The sequence below is a fragment of the Delphinapterus leucas genome, chromosome 7 (genome assembly GCF_059928025.1).
Source record: "Delphinapterus leucas isolate spDelLeu-1000000601 "Yukka" chromosome 7, BTC_Dleu_Yukka2, whole genome shotgun sequence".
NCBI lineage: Eukaryota > Metazoa > Chordata > Mammalia > Artiodactyla > Monodontidae > Delphinapterus > Delphinapterus leucas.
In genome coordinates this window covers 71,578,780-71,592,618 of record NC_143135.1, presented here as the reverse complement: position 1 = coordinate 71,592,618, position 13,839 = coordinate 71,578,780, and the positions used below count along the sequence as shown (strand labels likewise).

The following is a 13,839-nucleotide window of genomic DNA, read 5'->3' as shown; positions in this document are numbered from 1 at the left end:
CCTCAAATAGCACGGAGGTGTTCAAGGAGAAGAGTCAGAACAAGGATGAGAGTAAAAGGAAACAGTCTGCTGGGTCTCAGCGAAGGGAAATACACTGATTCCTGTGTCATATGCAAGCCAGACGAGACTTGCCGTGTTGAAATCCTTCCCAAAAGAAGCCATTTTCTTGGATGGCTAGTGAAAGGGTGATATTGTATGCATAATCTCACAAATTAAACATAATAATTTTGGGGAGCAGGTTTATTGTACAAAACAAAATGTGCCTCTCAGTCCATCTAGAAAAAGTATAAATATTGAAATGTAGCACTCATTTGAAGCCTTTACATGCTGCCATGAGCTTAGTCATCTGCGTTTCTCTCATGCCAGGGATCATTGCACAGAACCCTCTCTGGATGCTCAGTAAATCTTTTTGAATGACCAAGTGACCCTTTGTCTCTTCCCTTTCTTCTGTTGGAGCCTCGAGAGTGATGTCCTGAGCTTTCACCATCAACCTCCGACCAATGATGTCACCATCCTCTCCTGCCATCCATCTCTATGAGTCCTGAATGCCCTTACCCTTGCCCTGTGCATGCCATACGTCTTCATTCTGTTATTCTTCTACCTTGGCTCTCTGTGTCCATTGTGTTGAGAGCAGTGTTGGCATGTGGCAAAGTGAAGGCCAAAGGAAAGCAAGCAGTGTAGTATGTGATTCAGAAGAAGGCCTTTGGAACCAGACTCGGGTTGCCAGCCTGCTTCCATATCATGCACTATGCAATCTTAAAGTCAGAGCTGCAATTTCTTCACGTGAAAATGAAGATCAGGATACATGTTCAGAGAGCTGTGAGAAGATTAAATGGGACTCTACACAACTCTTGTTTTAAGAGCACCTGTCTTAAATTAAGTATTCAATACATAGTAGTTCTGAAGTGAGAGCCTTTGGGGGGCCTCTTGCTTTTGAGGGCCACTTCTTCCTTATAAAAACTTTTAAAATTATATTTTATGACTGTGTTGACATCAAGATAAATATATTACTATATATATTAAAACATTTCCTCAACCTAAAAGTTCAATTTTTCTTCCATACTAAATTAAATTATATTTTCATGGGCCCCTAAGACTACTGTAGGCCCTGGGCACTGTGCCTACCCAGCCTAATGGATAAGTCAGCCCTGGTGAGAGATTTGTTCTGGAGATTCTTTCCTCTACCCTTTCAATGTTATTAACTGCTTTCTGGAAACTGTTTGTCCCCTCTGGCTTTCAGGGTATACCCTTATACTTCTACCTGCCCCCATCCCGTCTTCCCCAGCCACCTGGAAGGTCTACACTGTGGAGCTCCCAACTTCCCTAAACCAGCTTCCATCTTTCTTGATGTAAACCCATGTCTTCATTCCTCTGACTGAGTCTCATTCCCTTAGGACGATCCCTGGCCTGGTAAGGTGGCATTGAATTTTCTGATAAACTATTTCTCACTGAGGTATTCATGATATGACTCTCTGTGTTCTCTCTCTCCTTCTAGAATACAGTATTTCCATTTTGTCACAGAAATTTTTGAGACTCTATACCACAATTCAAAGCCATATATCCGATGGAGACATTTTAGTCCAGCAAAGAAAATACTTCAGAGCAAAGATTGAACTTTGAGAATCACTGAGATTGTATTGTGCCTCTACTTTTGTGCATTCATTGGGCCTTGGTGACATAACTTTGATTAGAAGCTTCTAGAAGGCAGGACATAGACTATCCCCAAAATTCTCTTGGTAAATATCATGCCTGATGAAGTCCTAATGGAATCTCTTTAACCATTGGGATGTCTTCCATGTGTCACTGAGAAGGACTTCTGTTTCCCACCTTAAGTCATCCATCCAGCTATGCTTGGTGGTGACTTTACATCATGATACATATGCCTAAAAAACAATTCTCACTCCCTCATTGTCTATTATTTTCTGGGTTCAGGCAGGAAAGTGTTCTCAGAGATAATCCTATTTATGAAGGAGGGAATTGTGGTCCATAGAAGAGAAATAACTTCCTGAAATAGCAAAGCAAGTAATGCCAGAATCAGGACTAGATCCTGGGCCAGCCTCCTCAATACCTGCGTGTGGGCACCAGTTATTTATCTCTGTCAGGGCCTGGGGTACCATTTACTCCCCAGCACAGGCTCAGCAGTGGGAATCCTTGGTTTGGTGCCGGGCTTTATTGTTTAGTGTTTGTGTGACCTTGAAGAGTTCCTCAGTCTCCCAACCTCAATTTTCTCATCGCTAAAAGGGAGGGGGGAGGGTAGAAATAGTATCAACCTTATAGAGTTGTTGTTGCGAGGATTCTTAGAGTCGTTCTGTGAGAATTAGATGCGACGATCCATACAAAAAGCTTAGCACGATGGCTAGCACCCAAGCCCTCAATAAATGACTTTGTTGTTGTTGTTATTACTATTATTACTACTACTACTGCTACTACTGCTACCACCGCCGCTAATTCTATTACTCCATCTCCAACCCTGGTGGCTTAGAGAAAGTCCTGGAGCTGCTTCCCAGAGTATGTACTGAACTGCCCAGGGAGTGGCCTGAGCATTAGAGAATCTGGCAGAACAGGTTTTTTCAAAGCAGTGGAAAATAAATCAAAGGCAATAACCCAAACCTGGAAAAAGAATGTTTTCCTTTGTTTTTTCTTTACCAGTTGTGGAAAAAACCTTCAAAATGTAACATGCTGAAATAAATCAGCGTGGCCTTTCTTAAGGTAACACGGCTGACCCTCTTTGGTCTGTGCTCTTCCTGACCGCCTGTGGACAGACGGTAACCACTTTCAGTTCGTGCCAAATGCAGTGATGGCTGACAGTGCTCTGTGATGATGTTGGCCTATATCAGTGAATAGACAAGATTAGGAGTCAGGGAAACATGGAGAGACAGCAAAGATGAGGGGAACAAAAGCTTCACAGCCAGGTACAAAGGGTACCCTACCCCTTGCTGCAAACTGCTCATCACCAAATGTTAGATCTCATGGGATTTAGTTAGGGCTTTTGGTTGAAAGTAACAGAAGCTCAACTCACATTAGCTTAAGCAACAAGGAGACTTTACTGTAAAGATTCCATAGTGTATCAAGGAAAACAACGAGAGAGGCAGAGCTGGCCTAAGATTGAAATCAGGCCCTCAAATGCCATCAAAATTTGTGTCCTTCCTCTCTGCATCATTCCCTCTCTTTCCACAGACTTATTTCCTCTATGGCTGTGGTTGGCTTAATGGAACAACACTTCACAAGTTTTATAAATGACTGTGCAGCTACCCAAAGAGAGCCTGGTCTCACTTTCTCCGATTTCAGAATTCTCATGGAAGGAATGATTGGCCCAGCTTGGGTCAGGTTCCTTTTTCTGATTGCCCATTAGCAATGGTAAAAGGTAAACATTGGTTACACCAGCATGGTACATCGACCATAACTATACACACTTGTGAGGGGGCAAACCCACAGGTAATGGATTACTGAAACAGGTATCGAGGAACTACATGACAAGATGCATACCATGCACGTTCAGCCCTAGATTGCATCCCCGCCATTCCCTGATTCCTCACCATGTGACGAGAGATCCAGGATATCTCTGTGCTCACTACCCCCTCCCTCTTCGTGCAAGGCAGACCCTAGCCCTGAACAAGGTGACTCCAGCATCATATGGTGGAAGTGACACAGGCTTTAGAACTATGCAGACCTTGAGTTAAAGCCCAGGTCTACCACTTATACCGGGCAAGTTATTTAGCCTCCCTGAGCCTTGGTTTCCTTATCTATAAAATAACGCATATCTAATGGAGTTGTTGTAAAGACTAAGGAAAATAAAATAACCATATTTAAAGTACTTGGCATATAATAGGTGCTCAGTTACGTTAATTTCATTTTCTAATTAGGTTACCTAGAAATCTTCAGGAGGGTGGGGGAGTGATGGTAAGAGAAAAGGGAGGACAGGAGAAGTGATAGAATTTTATATCTGGGAAGTGTCCTTCTGCCTCAGTAATTTGCAATTATCTTGAGCGAACATTAAATAATTGAAGTGGGTCAGCTGCACTGGGAAAGCCACCCTTTGCTAGATATAGCCTCTCACTTTAGAGGCAAAGCAACAAGGATCTCAAGATCAATGGTGCATGTTTTATGCTTCTTATTAATTTACTGGTGTGACTGGATGGTCCTTAAATCTCTCTATGTAATGTCTGAAGTTAATAGAATACAGTCTTATCACTGAGTGAGTGATTGAAGTACTTTCATGTTTTGTTGTTACTGTTGCTGTTTAGAGAGATGCTCCTCTTTGAGAAGGTAGTAAGCCATATTTTTTTATAAACTAAACTTTATTGAGTTCTTACTTCAGTAAGCCCTGTGCTAAACGTTTACATGTCTCATGTCTTCCTATGAGTTAAGTGCTGTCGTCCCCATTTTCCAGGTAAGGAAATTGAGGCTCAGATAAGTCCAGAGCCAGGATCACTTAGCACTCAGTGACAGATTGGAATTTGAGCGCCGCTTAGCCAGTTCCAGAGCCTGAGTTCTTAACCACTATGCGGTACTGCCTCTCTACACCTTGGTTTTGGCTAAGAGATTTCGAGACGGGCCAGATAAAAAATGAATCCCCGGAAGATCTGTGCTTAGAGTGGCTCATTTGATAAATGATGACCTCATAACTTCTGCGCAGCCACCCAGTATTGCTACAGGGGCTCAAATGCAAAGCTGCAGAATCATAGGAAGAAAAATAGTTAAACAACAGAGAGACTACCTCCTTCGACACGACAACTATTCTGATTACTTACTTAGAGGATAAGAGTGATGATGGGTTGAATCTGTGAAAAAGAAACTGGAAATTGGGTCCCAGCTTTAGACTCTACAGCGTTTCCCATCTTGGTCAAAATTGTGTTCAGTCCAGTGGCCTGTGGCCGTGTGGGTTATGTGTGCGTGCATGTGGAATAGTTTGGCCTGTTCCAGAAAACAACACCACTTTGGTGATTAATCACAAGCATTATCAATAACTCCCCATGACATGTGAAGGATTCTTCATCCATCGGCCAACGTACCAATCATGGGAACCTCTATGACCTGTCACCCCTCACTGACCTGCTCCTCCAGAAACATTTTGCTCTGTTTGTGCTACTGTAAGTTTCATTATATTCCAAACTGGGCTTCATTTGTGCCTCCTCCTATGTGTAAATGGAAAAAACATTCAAGTATTCTGTCTCTTTTGACTAAACGCATCTTGAAAAATATCTCATGTTTTGTTTTCTTATTCCCGCTCTGTCTTTCAGCTCCAGGGTTCCTTGAAAAGAAAACAGATAGTCAACCTGTCCCCTGCCAACAGCAAGAGGCCTAATGGCTTTGTCGACAACTCGTTCCTTGATATCAAAAGAATCCGTGTTGGGGAAAACCTCACTGCAGGACAAGGGGGCCTCCAAGTAAATAATGGACAAAGTCATATGATGTCAGGGACCTTGCCCATGAGCCAAGCACCCCTGAGAAAGACTGCCACGCTGCCAGCCCATACACATTCTCCTGGAAATGGTATGTTCAACATGGGCTTAAAGGAAGTGAAGAAGGAACCGGGAGAGACTCTCTCTTGCAGCAAGCACGTGGACGGTCAAGTGACCCGGGAGAATATTTTTTCTAACAGGTACGGAGATGACCCCGGAGAGCAGCTGATGGATCCCGAGCTGCAGGAACTGTTCAATGAACTGACCAATATATCTGTGCCTCCCATGAGTGACCTTGAGCTCGAGAACATGATCAACGCCACCATAAAGCAGGACGACCCGTTTAGCATCGACTTGGGTCAGCAAAGCCAGAGGAGCACTCCCCGGCCGTCCTTGCCCATGGAGAAGACGGTGATCAAAAGTGAATACTCACCCGGCCTGACCCAGGGCCCCTCGGGCTCTCCTCAGCTGAGGCCCTCATCCGCCGGCCCTGCGTTCTCCATGGCCACCTCGGCCCTCTCCGCTTCCTCCCCGATCCCTTCGGTCCCTCAGAGCCAGGCTCAGCCCCAGACGGCCTCAGGAGCAAGCCGGGCCCTGCCGAGCTGGCAGGAAGTATCCCACGCCCAGCAGCTCAAACAGATAGCCGCTAATCGTCAGCAGCACGTCCGGATGCAGCAGCACCAGCCGACCAGCTGGCCAGGCTTGCCCTCTTCGGCGGGGCCCTCCCCAGGTCCATTTGGGCAGGAGAAAATCCCCAGCCCCTCTTTTGGCCAGCAGCCATTCAGCCCCCAGAGCTCCCCCATGCCGGGGGTCGTGGGCGGTGGCAGCCAGTCGAAGGTCATGGCGAACTACATGTACAAGGCCAGCCCCTCGGCCCAGGGAGGGCCTCTGGACGTGCTCCTGCAGCAGAAGCCTCAGGATCTTAGTCGGAGTTTTATGAACACCCCACACACAGCCATGGAGCCCCGACATGGCAGCACCAAGCCTTTGTTTCATTTTAACTCAGATCAAGCCAACCAGCAGATGCCTTCCGTTTTGCCTCCCCAGAGCAAGCCTCCTCTCCTGCATTATACCCAGCCGCAGCCACAGCCGCAGCAGAGCTCGATTTCAGCCCAGCAGCAGCAGCAGCAGCAGCAGCCACAGCCGCAGCCACAGCAGCCACAGCCGCAGCCACAGCCGCAGCCACAGCAGCAGCAGCCACAGCCGCAGCCAGCAGCTCAGCCCACCCAACCTCTCTCGAGCCAGCCTTTGCTGAGGTCGCCGTTACCACTTCAGCAAAAGATCCTGCTGCAGAAGATGCAGACTCAGCCCATCACAGGACTGGGGTACCAAGTCTCCCAACAGCACAGACAGGTAAGGGCTGTGCTCCTCCCAACGCAGAGTACCCAGACACCATTCGGCTTGGTCCTGTTGCTTTGGTTCCCATTATGTTTGCACTGGGACAGAATCAAGACCACAAAGACAGCGATGGTGCTGACAGATGCCTCTGAAGACCTCATGAAGGTTCACTTGAGGCATCTGGAGGCAAGAGCATCTTCCTTGTAGAGCATCACTGTCATTGGGGTCTGTTGTGATCAAAGGCTCTTGCTTATTAAGAATGTTGCCTTAGAATCCACGCCTTTAGTGACAAGTCCAGTTGTCAGTTACATTCTGATATGCCCATGCCTGGTTTATTTGTTCAGTCAATAAATCAGTCATTAAGTTGGCATGCATGCCCTGAGTACCTACCGCATGCATGAGGTTGTGACTGTGCTGAGTACTGAAATAAGGCCAGACATGATCTTAAGAGTGTTTAATGACAAATCTCCACCCACACCAACCAACTGAAATGTCTAAACTTCCAACCCATCATAATGGATCCTGCTGTGATTCCATGCTGGTGCATGAAGGTTGAGTATCCACCTTAAATAAGACATGTTCTCTGTCTGCAAGTACAGTCTGGAGAGGTCGACAGGCTTTAAAAGCTATCATTTTAATACTGAGTGGAAAGGATAATGACATGGAGCACAAAGCTTGGGTATTTACTGAGCAAGGGGAAATCAGGAAAGGCTGCCGGAGATGGTAATGTGTGAATTAAGTGTTAAAGCATGAAATTGTCATGACTACCAACAGAAAAAAATCTGTGGTTACCTTATATCCTGTGGTTAACATAAAGCAGAGGTTTTATTCTGCCCCAAACAGGAATCATATGAAGAGATAGCCCTGTGTCTCCAGAACACACACTGGTGAATCAGTGCCGATCCCCAGGGAACTTGCAAGGAAAAATTCTTCCTGGAATAAGTGAGGGAAGGCAGGCAGGAAGGCTGAATGTTGCTTTGTGCATGTAACTTGACAGATCTGCGTTAGCGTCCAAGCACAAAGACAGCACGTTACCTGTCAAAACAATGTGTCAGGACAGTATGACGGCACAGAGCCTGGTTCCAATCACATTCCTAGAGTAGTTTGTATGGCTACTGCCCAGAAAAGAATGCCACCAGCACCACAGATTGTGGCCAAGCTAACCTTTGCCTTAGATATATGCCAGGAGAAAACTAGACTCAACTAGGATTCAAGAGCTGTGTCCCAAGTAAACTTTCGGCTCTTAACCACTTACGAAGTGTGTTTTTCTAAATCGTAGATTATGAAGAATGGACTTGGAGTAGAGTCGTGTGTACATTACAAAGTTCCATTTTTAGCATGGGTAATTTGGGGATCGTTTAAAAGCAAACAGTATTGTGGAACTACTTTCTAATATTCTGTGTAGCCACTATGCTGTGGGTGAATCTGGGTTTAAATTCTAACTCTGACGTTCTAGCTGTGTGACCTCCAGCGAATCAGTGAGCCTCTCTAAGCCTCAGTTTCCTCACCTGTAAATGAGGATGATAATGTACATCCTAGGATTTTGGGAGAGTAAGTGATGTATCTCTCAGGTGGGGGTCTAGAATAAAGTTGGCTATTACTGTGATTATCATGGAAAGGGCCATACATGATATCAGAATATTTTTCAACATGCATTACTTTTATGTTGGAAGCCCATTGAAGTCTCAAATTTTTTCATAAGCAGTACTAGAGGAATAAAAGAGAACAATCTTTAATTCTGTCCAGCAATATGGTGAGTGGGTAGCGATTTACCTTTCCTGGGCCTGAACTTCTGACCATAAAAATGACCATAAATAATGAGATATTAGTAGAAGTTAGCATTTATTGAGTATTTACTCTGTAACTGGCATGACCTCTTCCCCCCTTGATTGTGGTGTCTCATTTTACCCATATAAACTAATTACCATTATTCTCATTTTATAGGTGAGGCAAATGAGGCACAGAGAAGTTAAAATGACTTTTCCAAAGTTACACAGATAATAAGGAGCAGAGCCAGGATTCTGATGGCCTCCTTTGAAGGTTGTACTTTCAGACTTGAGGCTATACTGCTCACAAGAAGGATTTGCTGGGAAATGAATGGCCATTTGTAGATCATTGTGAAATTCTCAAAAGAAATATTTCTTATAATATCGAGCCATATTTACATAATCTACATAGTAAATTAAGTTTGGGGAGGATAGAGAAAGTCTCAAATCTCTAATCACCTTCAGAGCTGTTAAAGAAAAGAATCAAAAAATATCTGTGTGTCACTTGACCTTCCTGAGAGTATTATGAAGCTTAACTAAAATAAGCAATTTACAATAGGAAATATAGCTCTTTGGTACCCCATCAACCCTTCTTTGGGAGCCTTCCTGCCACCTCCAACATCCTCTGTCTTGTTTCTGCCTCTGTTGCTCATATCAACAACTGTCCACCATACTTCTGACCCCTGAGTCCCCATGCCAGCTTCCAGGACCCAAGCACACCAGTGGGTGCTAATGACCAATCCACAAACATCTTCCAGTGCCTTAGATATTTTTTTTTACTTTTCCCAGTGTGTATGACACTTATGATGCCAAGATAATTTTTATCTTTTCAAGAAGGCCCTCAAAAAGTGGTAGAAATGGTGGTGACATGTCCAGCTAAAGGCCTCTTCTATACAGACAGGCAATGGCTACTCAATCAAAGCCTTATCCCAACCTTGTCAATTGAACTATATTGTCAATTCCGGCTCAACAATTCCATGAAGTGTGACTCTGAAGTGTTCTGTGTCTGAGTTGTGAGCAAGTGTATCAGAGCTTTGTAGTCAAATAAGTGTTACCCTCTTGAAAGGATTCACCTTTGAAGGGGTTGGATGCATTCTAATAATGGTGCTATTGTTCAATACAGTTGCAGAGTTTTTCTCTAGGGATTGTCTTCAGAGCTTTTAGCACATTGAGTGGATTGTTATCAATGCAGTAATATTCATCTTGTTGGGGTTATTTTTGAAAACAGTCAAGCAGAGTAATGCTGCTTTGGGTCAAAAAAACAAAGAATAACTATGATAGGATAGAACTGCATTTCAAGTTTGGTTTGTGAACTTTCCCTGAAGGCAATAAAGAAAGTAAATGAGTTTCTTCCCAAGATGATAATTTTGAGAAGTAATTTTCATTTGGATGTACATATTTCTAGGTTCTTCCATTTTTATTGTCTCATCCGGTATATTGCTAAGTATTCTAAACTCAGAGTAGTTTTAACTCTGCCATTCATAGTAGACAGTACAAATCTGTGTTCTCATCTCAGATTAGCCAAATCACTGATACTCATGACCAAAGCCATAGGAGGGAAGGAAATTAAGCAATTCTTAAGTTTATCAACTAAAGCATCCTGAACGAAAACAGTAGTCACGAATTTTTTTTCTGCTTGTCATACTCACTTTATGTCAAACACAGCAAGATTTACTAGTGGGATATGTTAACTGGGACAATCTAGCCTTGGGAATGGTGGAAATCTTGGTTCTCTGCTACAAAATGATAGATTGAATTTGTTGATCAGTTGTTTACAATTTACCCAGTAGACTGTGCAAAGATGGCCTTCTCTTCACCTTTCAGAACTCTGAACCCAGATAGGGCTGCATGCTCAGGCAGAGACTGAAATTGGGGGAATTCATATGTCCCTCTCCCTTTATTGGGTACCTGCCCGCCTCTGCTCTCCTAGATGTGAATGGCACCCGAGAGATAGATGCAGCATAATCGAATTGTTGGAGACATCTTTATTGTTCCATGCCTGGAGTAGTTTTAAATAATCCCTTCTCTGGAGACTGAGAGAACAAATGGTATTTGATGTTTCACAAAATGTCTTCAGCAACTCTGTCTTGCTAGTGTTTGGGGCTTGGCAAATGGAAATACCTCCTGGCTATAATTTTCGTCTTTTTCCGATTGGAAGGTTATGGGAGAGGGCAGGAGAGGGATGTAATGCATGCAGTTCTGATTTATCTTCAAGTCACTGAATACTTGTTTTAAGGTGTGAAAGAATTATTGGTTGACCAGGGCTCATGAGAGTTCAATCCAAAGCCCTAACCTCTTGCACTAGAAAATGGTCTTTTTCAAAGCTGTATAATCAGACACTTAAAAGTGTGAATTTTTTTTTTGTAACATTAGAGCCATGAAACTCAAGTGGATTCTATATTTGGTTTAGAATTCTCCCATCTCTAAAAATTCTGAGAGGGAAGGCAGCCAGTGAATGGATAGTTTGTTATGACCAAAACATAAATTTGTACATTTCCTTTTTAGTTTAAAGCCAAGCTCCTCAATCATATATTAGGAACCTCACCCCACTCTCTCTACCTAGCCAAGTTTATCCTTCAGTGCACTATATATCAACCCTTGGCATAAATCAAGCAATGTTCTCCTCCCTTCGTCTTTAAGTTAATCTTGCGTATAGCTAACCTTAAAGATGAACACTCAGAAGATTGTTTCCCAGTTGGTCTAGCTGAGGGTGGAGGAATGAGGACTCACTGTAGCTGTCATATACTGACAAAACTTCTAAATCCTTATAATTGCCCAGAGAAAGTGCCAGAGAAGAGATAGAACCTTCATTCAACTGGGAGTGCCTTTTCTAATAGGAAAATAATTATGAATTCAGAGTTCTGCAACAATATAACATCCAAACCACCCCTTTGCTGGGGGCTAGGGGTTGGCTAAAGGGTCAGCCAATTAGGCTAGTGTCAGGGTTTGGTTGTAGGGGCAGAATCAGGTGAGAGGAAGTCAGGAGCATGAACGGCCAAAGACAGAACCCAGCCAAAATCCTAAAAAAGCTAGGAAACAAAATCAGTCAGTATACTCAGAACCGAGGAGTGAATCTAAAAGATGGTAACAAACCCATGATTTCGTAAGTGACCTAAAATCTAGAGTGTAGTTAGGATAGAGACCCAGGAGATGCTAGGTGGTCATTACAAATGACCCTCGACCATTTGGTGATTTCCATTATGACTTACCTTGGCTGGATTATGCTGGCAAAAGGGAAGAGCTCTGATACAGATATACTGAGGGCTGTTCATGGCAAACCAGGAGCATTTTTTTTAATATTTTCATTTTATCTTTGATATCTCATCATTTATCTTTTAAGTTTACAAAAGAAACAAAAATTTGTTTTTAATACTCCATGAAACTAGTGCTAAGGCCAGGATCCAGAGTGAATTTCCAGACACACATGTTAATATAATTTATACTGAAGACTTTTTTTTTATTGGAGTATAGTTGATTTACAATGTTATGTTAGTTTCAGGTGTACAACAAAGTAAATCAGTTATACATATACATATATCCACTCTCTTCTAGATTCTTTTCCCATATAGGCCATTACAGAGTATTGATTAGAGTTCCCTGTGCTATGGAGTAGGTCCTTATTAGTTATCCATTGTATATACAGTAGTGTGTATATGTCAATCCCAATCTTTCAGTTTATCCATTCCCTGCCTTACACCCTGGTAACCATTTAGAAAACCAGTTTGTTTTCTACATCTGTAACCCTATTTCTGTTTTGTATATAAGTTCATTTGAACCCCTTTTTTAGATTCCACATATAAGTGATATCATATGATACTTGTCCTCCTCTGTCTGACTTACTTCACTCAGTATAACAATCTCTAGTCCATCCATGTTCCTGCAATGGCACTATTTCATTCTTTTTTATGGCTGAGTAATATTCCATTGTATGTATGTACCACATCTTCTTTATCCATTCCTCTATTGATGGACACTTAGGTTGCTTCCATGTCCTGGCTGTTGTAAATAGTGCTGCAATGAACATTGGGGTGCATGTATCTTTTGGAATTATGGTTTTCTCTGGATATATGCCCAGGAGTGGGATTGCTGGATCATATGGTAGCCCAATTTTCAGGTTTTTAAGGAACCTCCATACTGTTCTCCATAGTGGCTGCACCAATTTACATTCCCACCAACAGTGCAAGAGGGTTCCCTTTTCTCCACACCGCCTCCATGACCATCATCAAAAAGTGTACTGAAGACTCTTTTTTTTTTTAACATCTTTATTGGAGTATAAATGCTTTACAATGTTGTATTAGTTTCTGCTGTATAACAAAGTGAATCAGCCTTATGCATACGTATATCCCCATATCCCCTCCCTCTTGTGCCTCCCTCCCACCCTCCCTATCCCACCGCTCTAGGTGGTCACAAAGCACCGAGCTGATCTCCCTGTGCTATGCAGCTGCTTCCCACTAGCTATCTGTTTTACCTTTGGTAGTGTATATATGTCAGTGCTACTCTTTCACTTCGTCCCAGCTTACCCGTCCCCCTCCCTGTGTCCTAAAGTCCATTCGCTAGGTCTGCATCTTTATTCCTGTACTGCCCCTAGGTTCATGAGAACCATTTTATTTTTTTTTAGATTCCATATATATATGTGTTAGCATACAGTATTTATTTTTCTCTTTCTGACTTACTTCACTCTGTATGAGAGACTCCAGGTCCTTCCACCTCACTACAAATAACTCAATTTCATTTCTTCTTATGGCTGAGTAATATTCCATTGTATATATGTGCCACATCTTCTTTATCCATTCATCTGTCCATGGACACTTAGGTTGCTTCCATGTCCTGGCTATTGTAAATAGGGCTACAATGAACATTGTGGTACATGACTCTTTTTTTTTTTTTTTTTACATCTTTAATGGAGTATAATTGCTTTACAATGGTGTGTTAGTTTCTGCTTTATAACAAAGTGAATCAGTTATACATATACATATGTTCCCATATCTCTTCCCTCTTGCGTCTCCCTCCCTCCCACCCTCCCTATCCCACCCCTCCAGGCGGTCACAAAGCACCGAGCTGATCTCCCTGTGCTATGTGGCTGCTTCCCACTAGCTATCTACCTTATGTTTGGTAGTGTATATATGTCCATGCCTCTCTCTCGTTTTGTCACAGCTCACCCTCCCCCACCCCCCATATCCTCAAGTCCATTCTCTAGCAGGTCTGTGTCTTTATTCCTGTCTTACCCCTAGGTTCTTCATGACATTTTATTTTTCTTAAATTCCATATATATGTGTTAGCATATGGTATTTGTCTTTCTCTTTCTGACTTACTTCACTCTGTATGACAGACTC

General features: G+C 43.0%; 1 protein-coding gene across 1 annotated transcript in view; it reads left to right on the top strand.

The window, feature by feature from the left end:
* The window catches only part of MAML2 (mastermind like transcriptional coactivator 2), a 360,942-nt gene that overhangs the window by 234,481 nt on the left and 112,622 nt on the right, over positions 1-13,839 (top strand). The window contains exon 2 of the mRNA XM_022562095.3: positions 5,241-6,755. Within this exon, the coding sequence (XP_022417803.1) occupies positions 5,241-6,755 (1,515 nt within the window). The remainder of the gene's footprint in view (positions 1-5,240; positions 6,756-13,839) is intronic.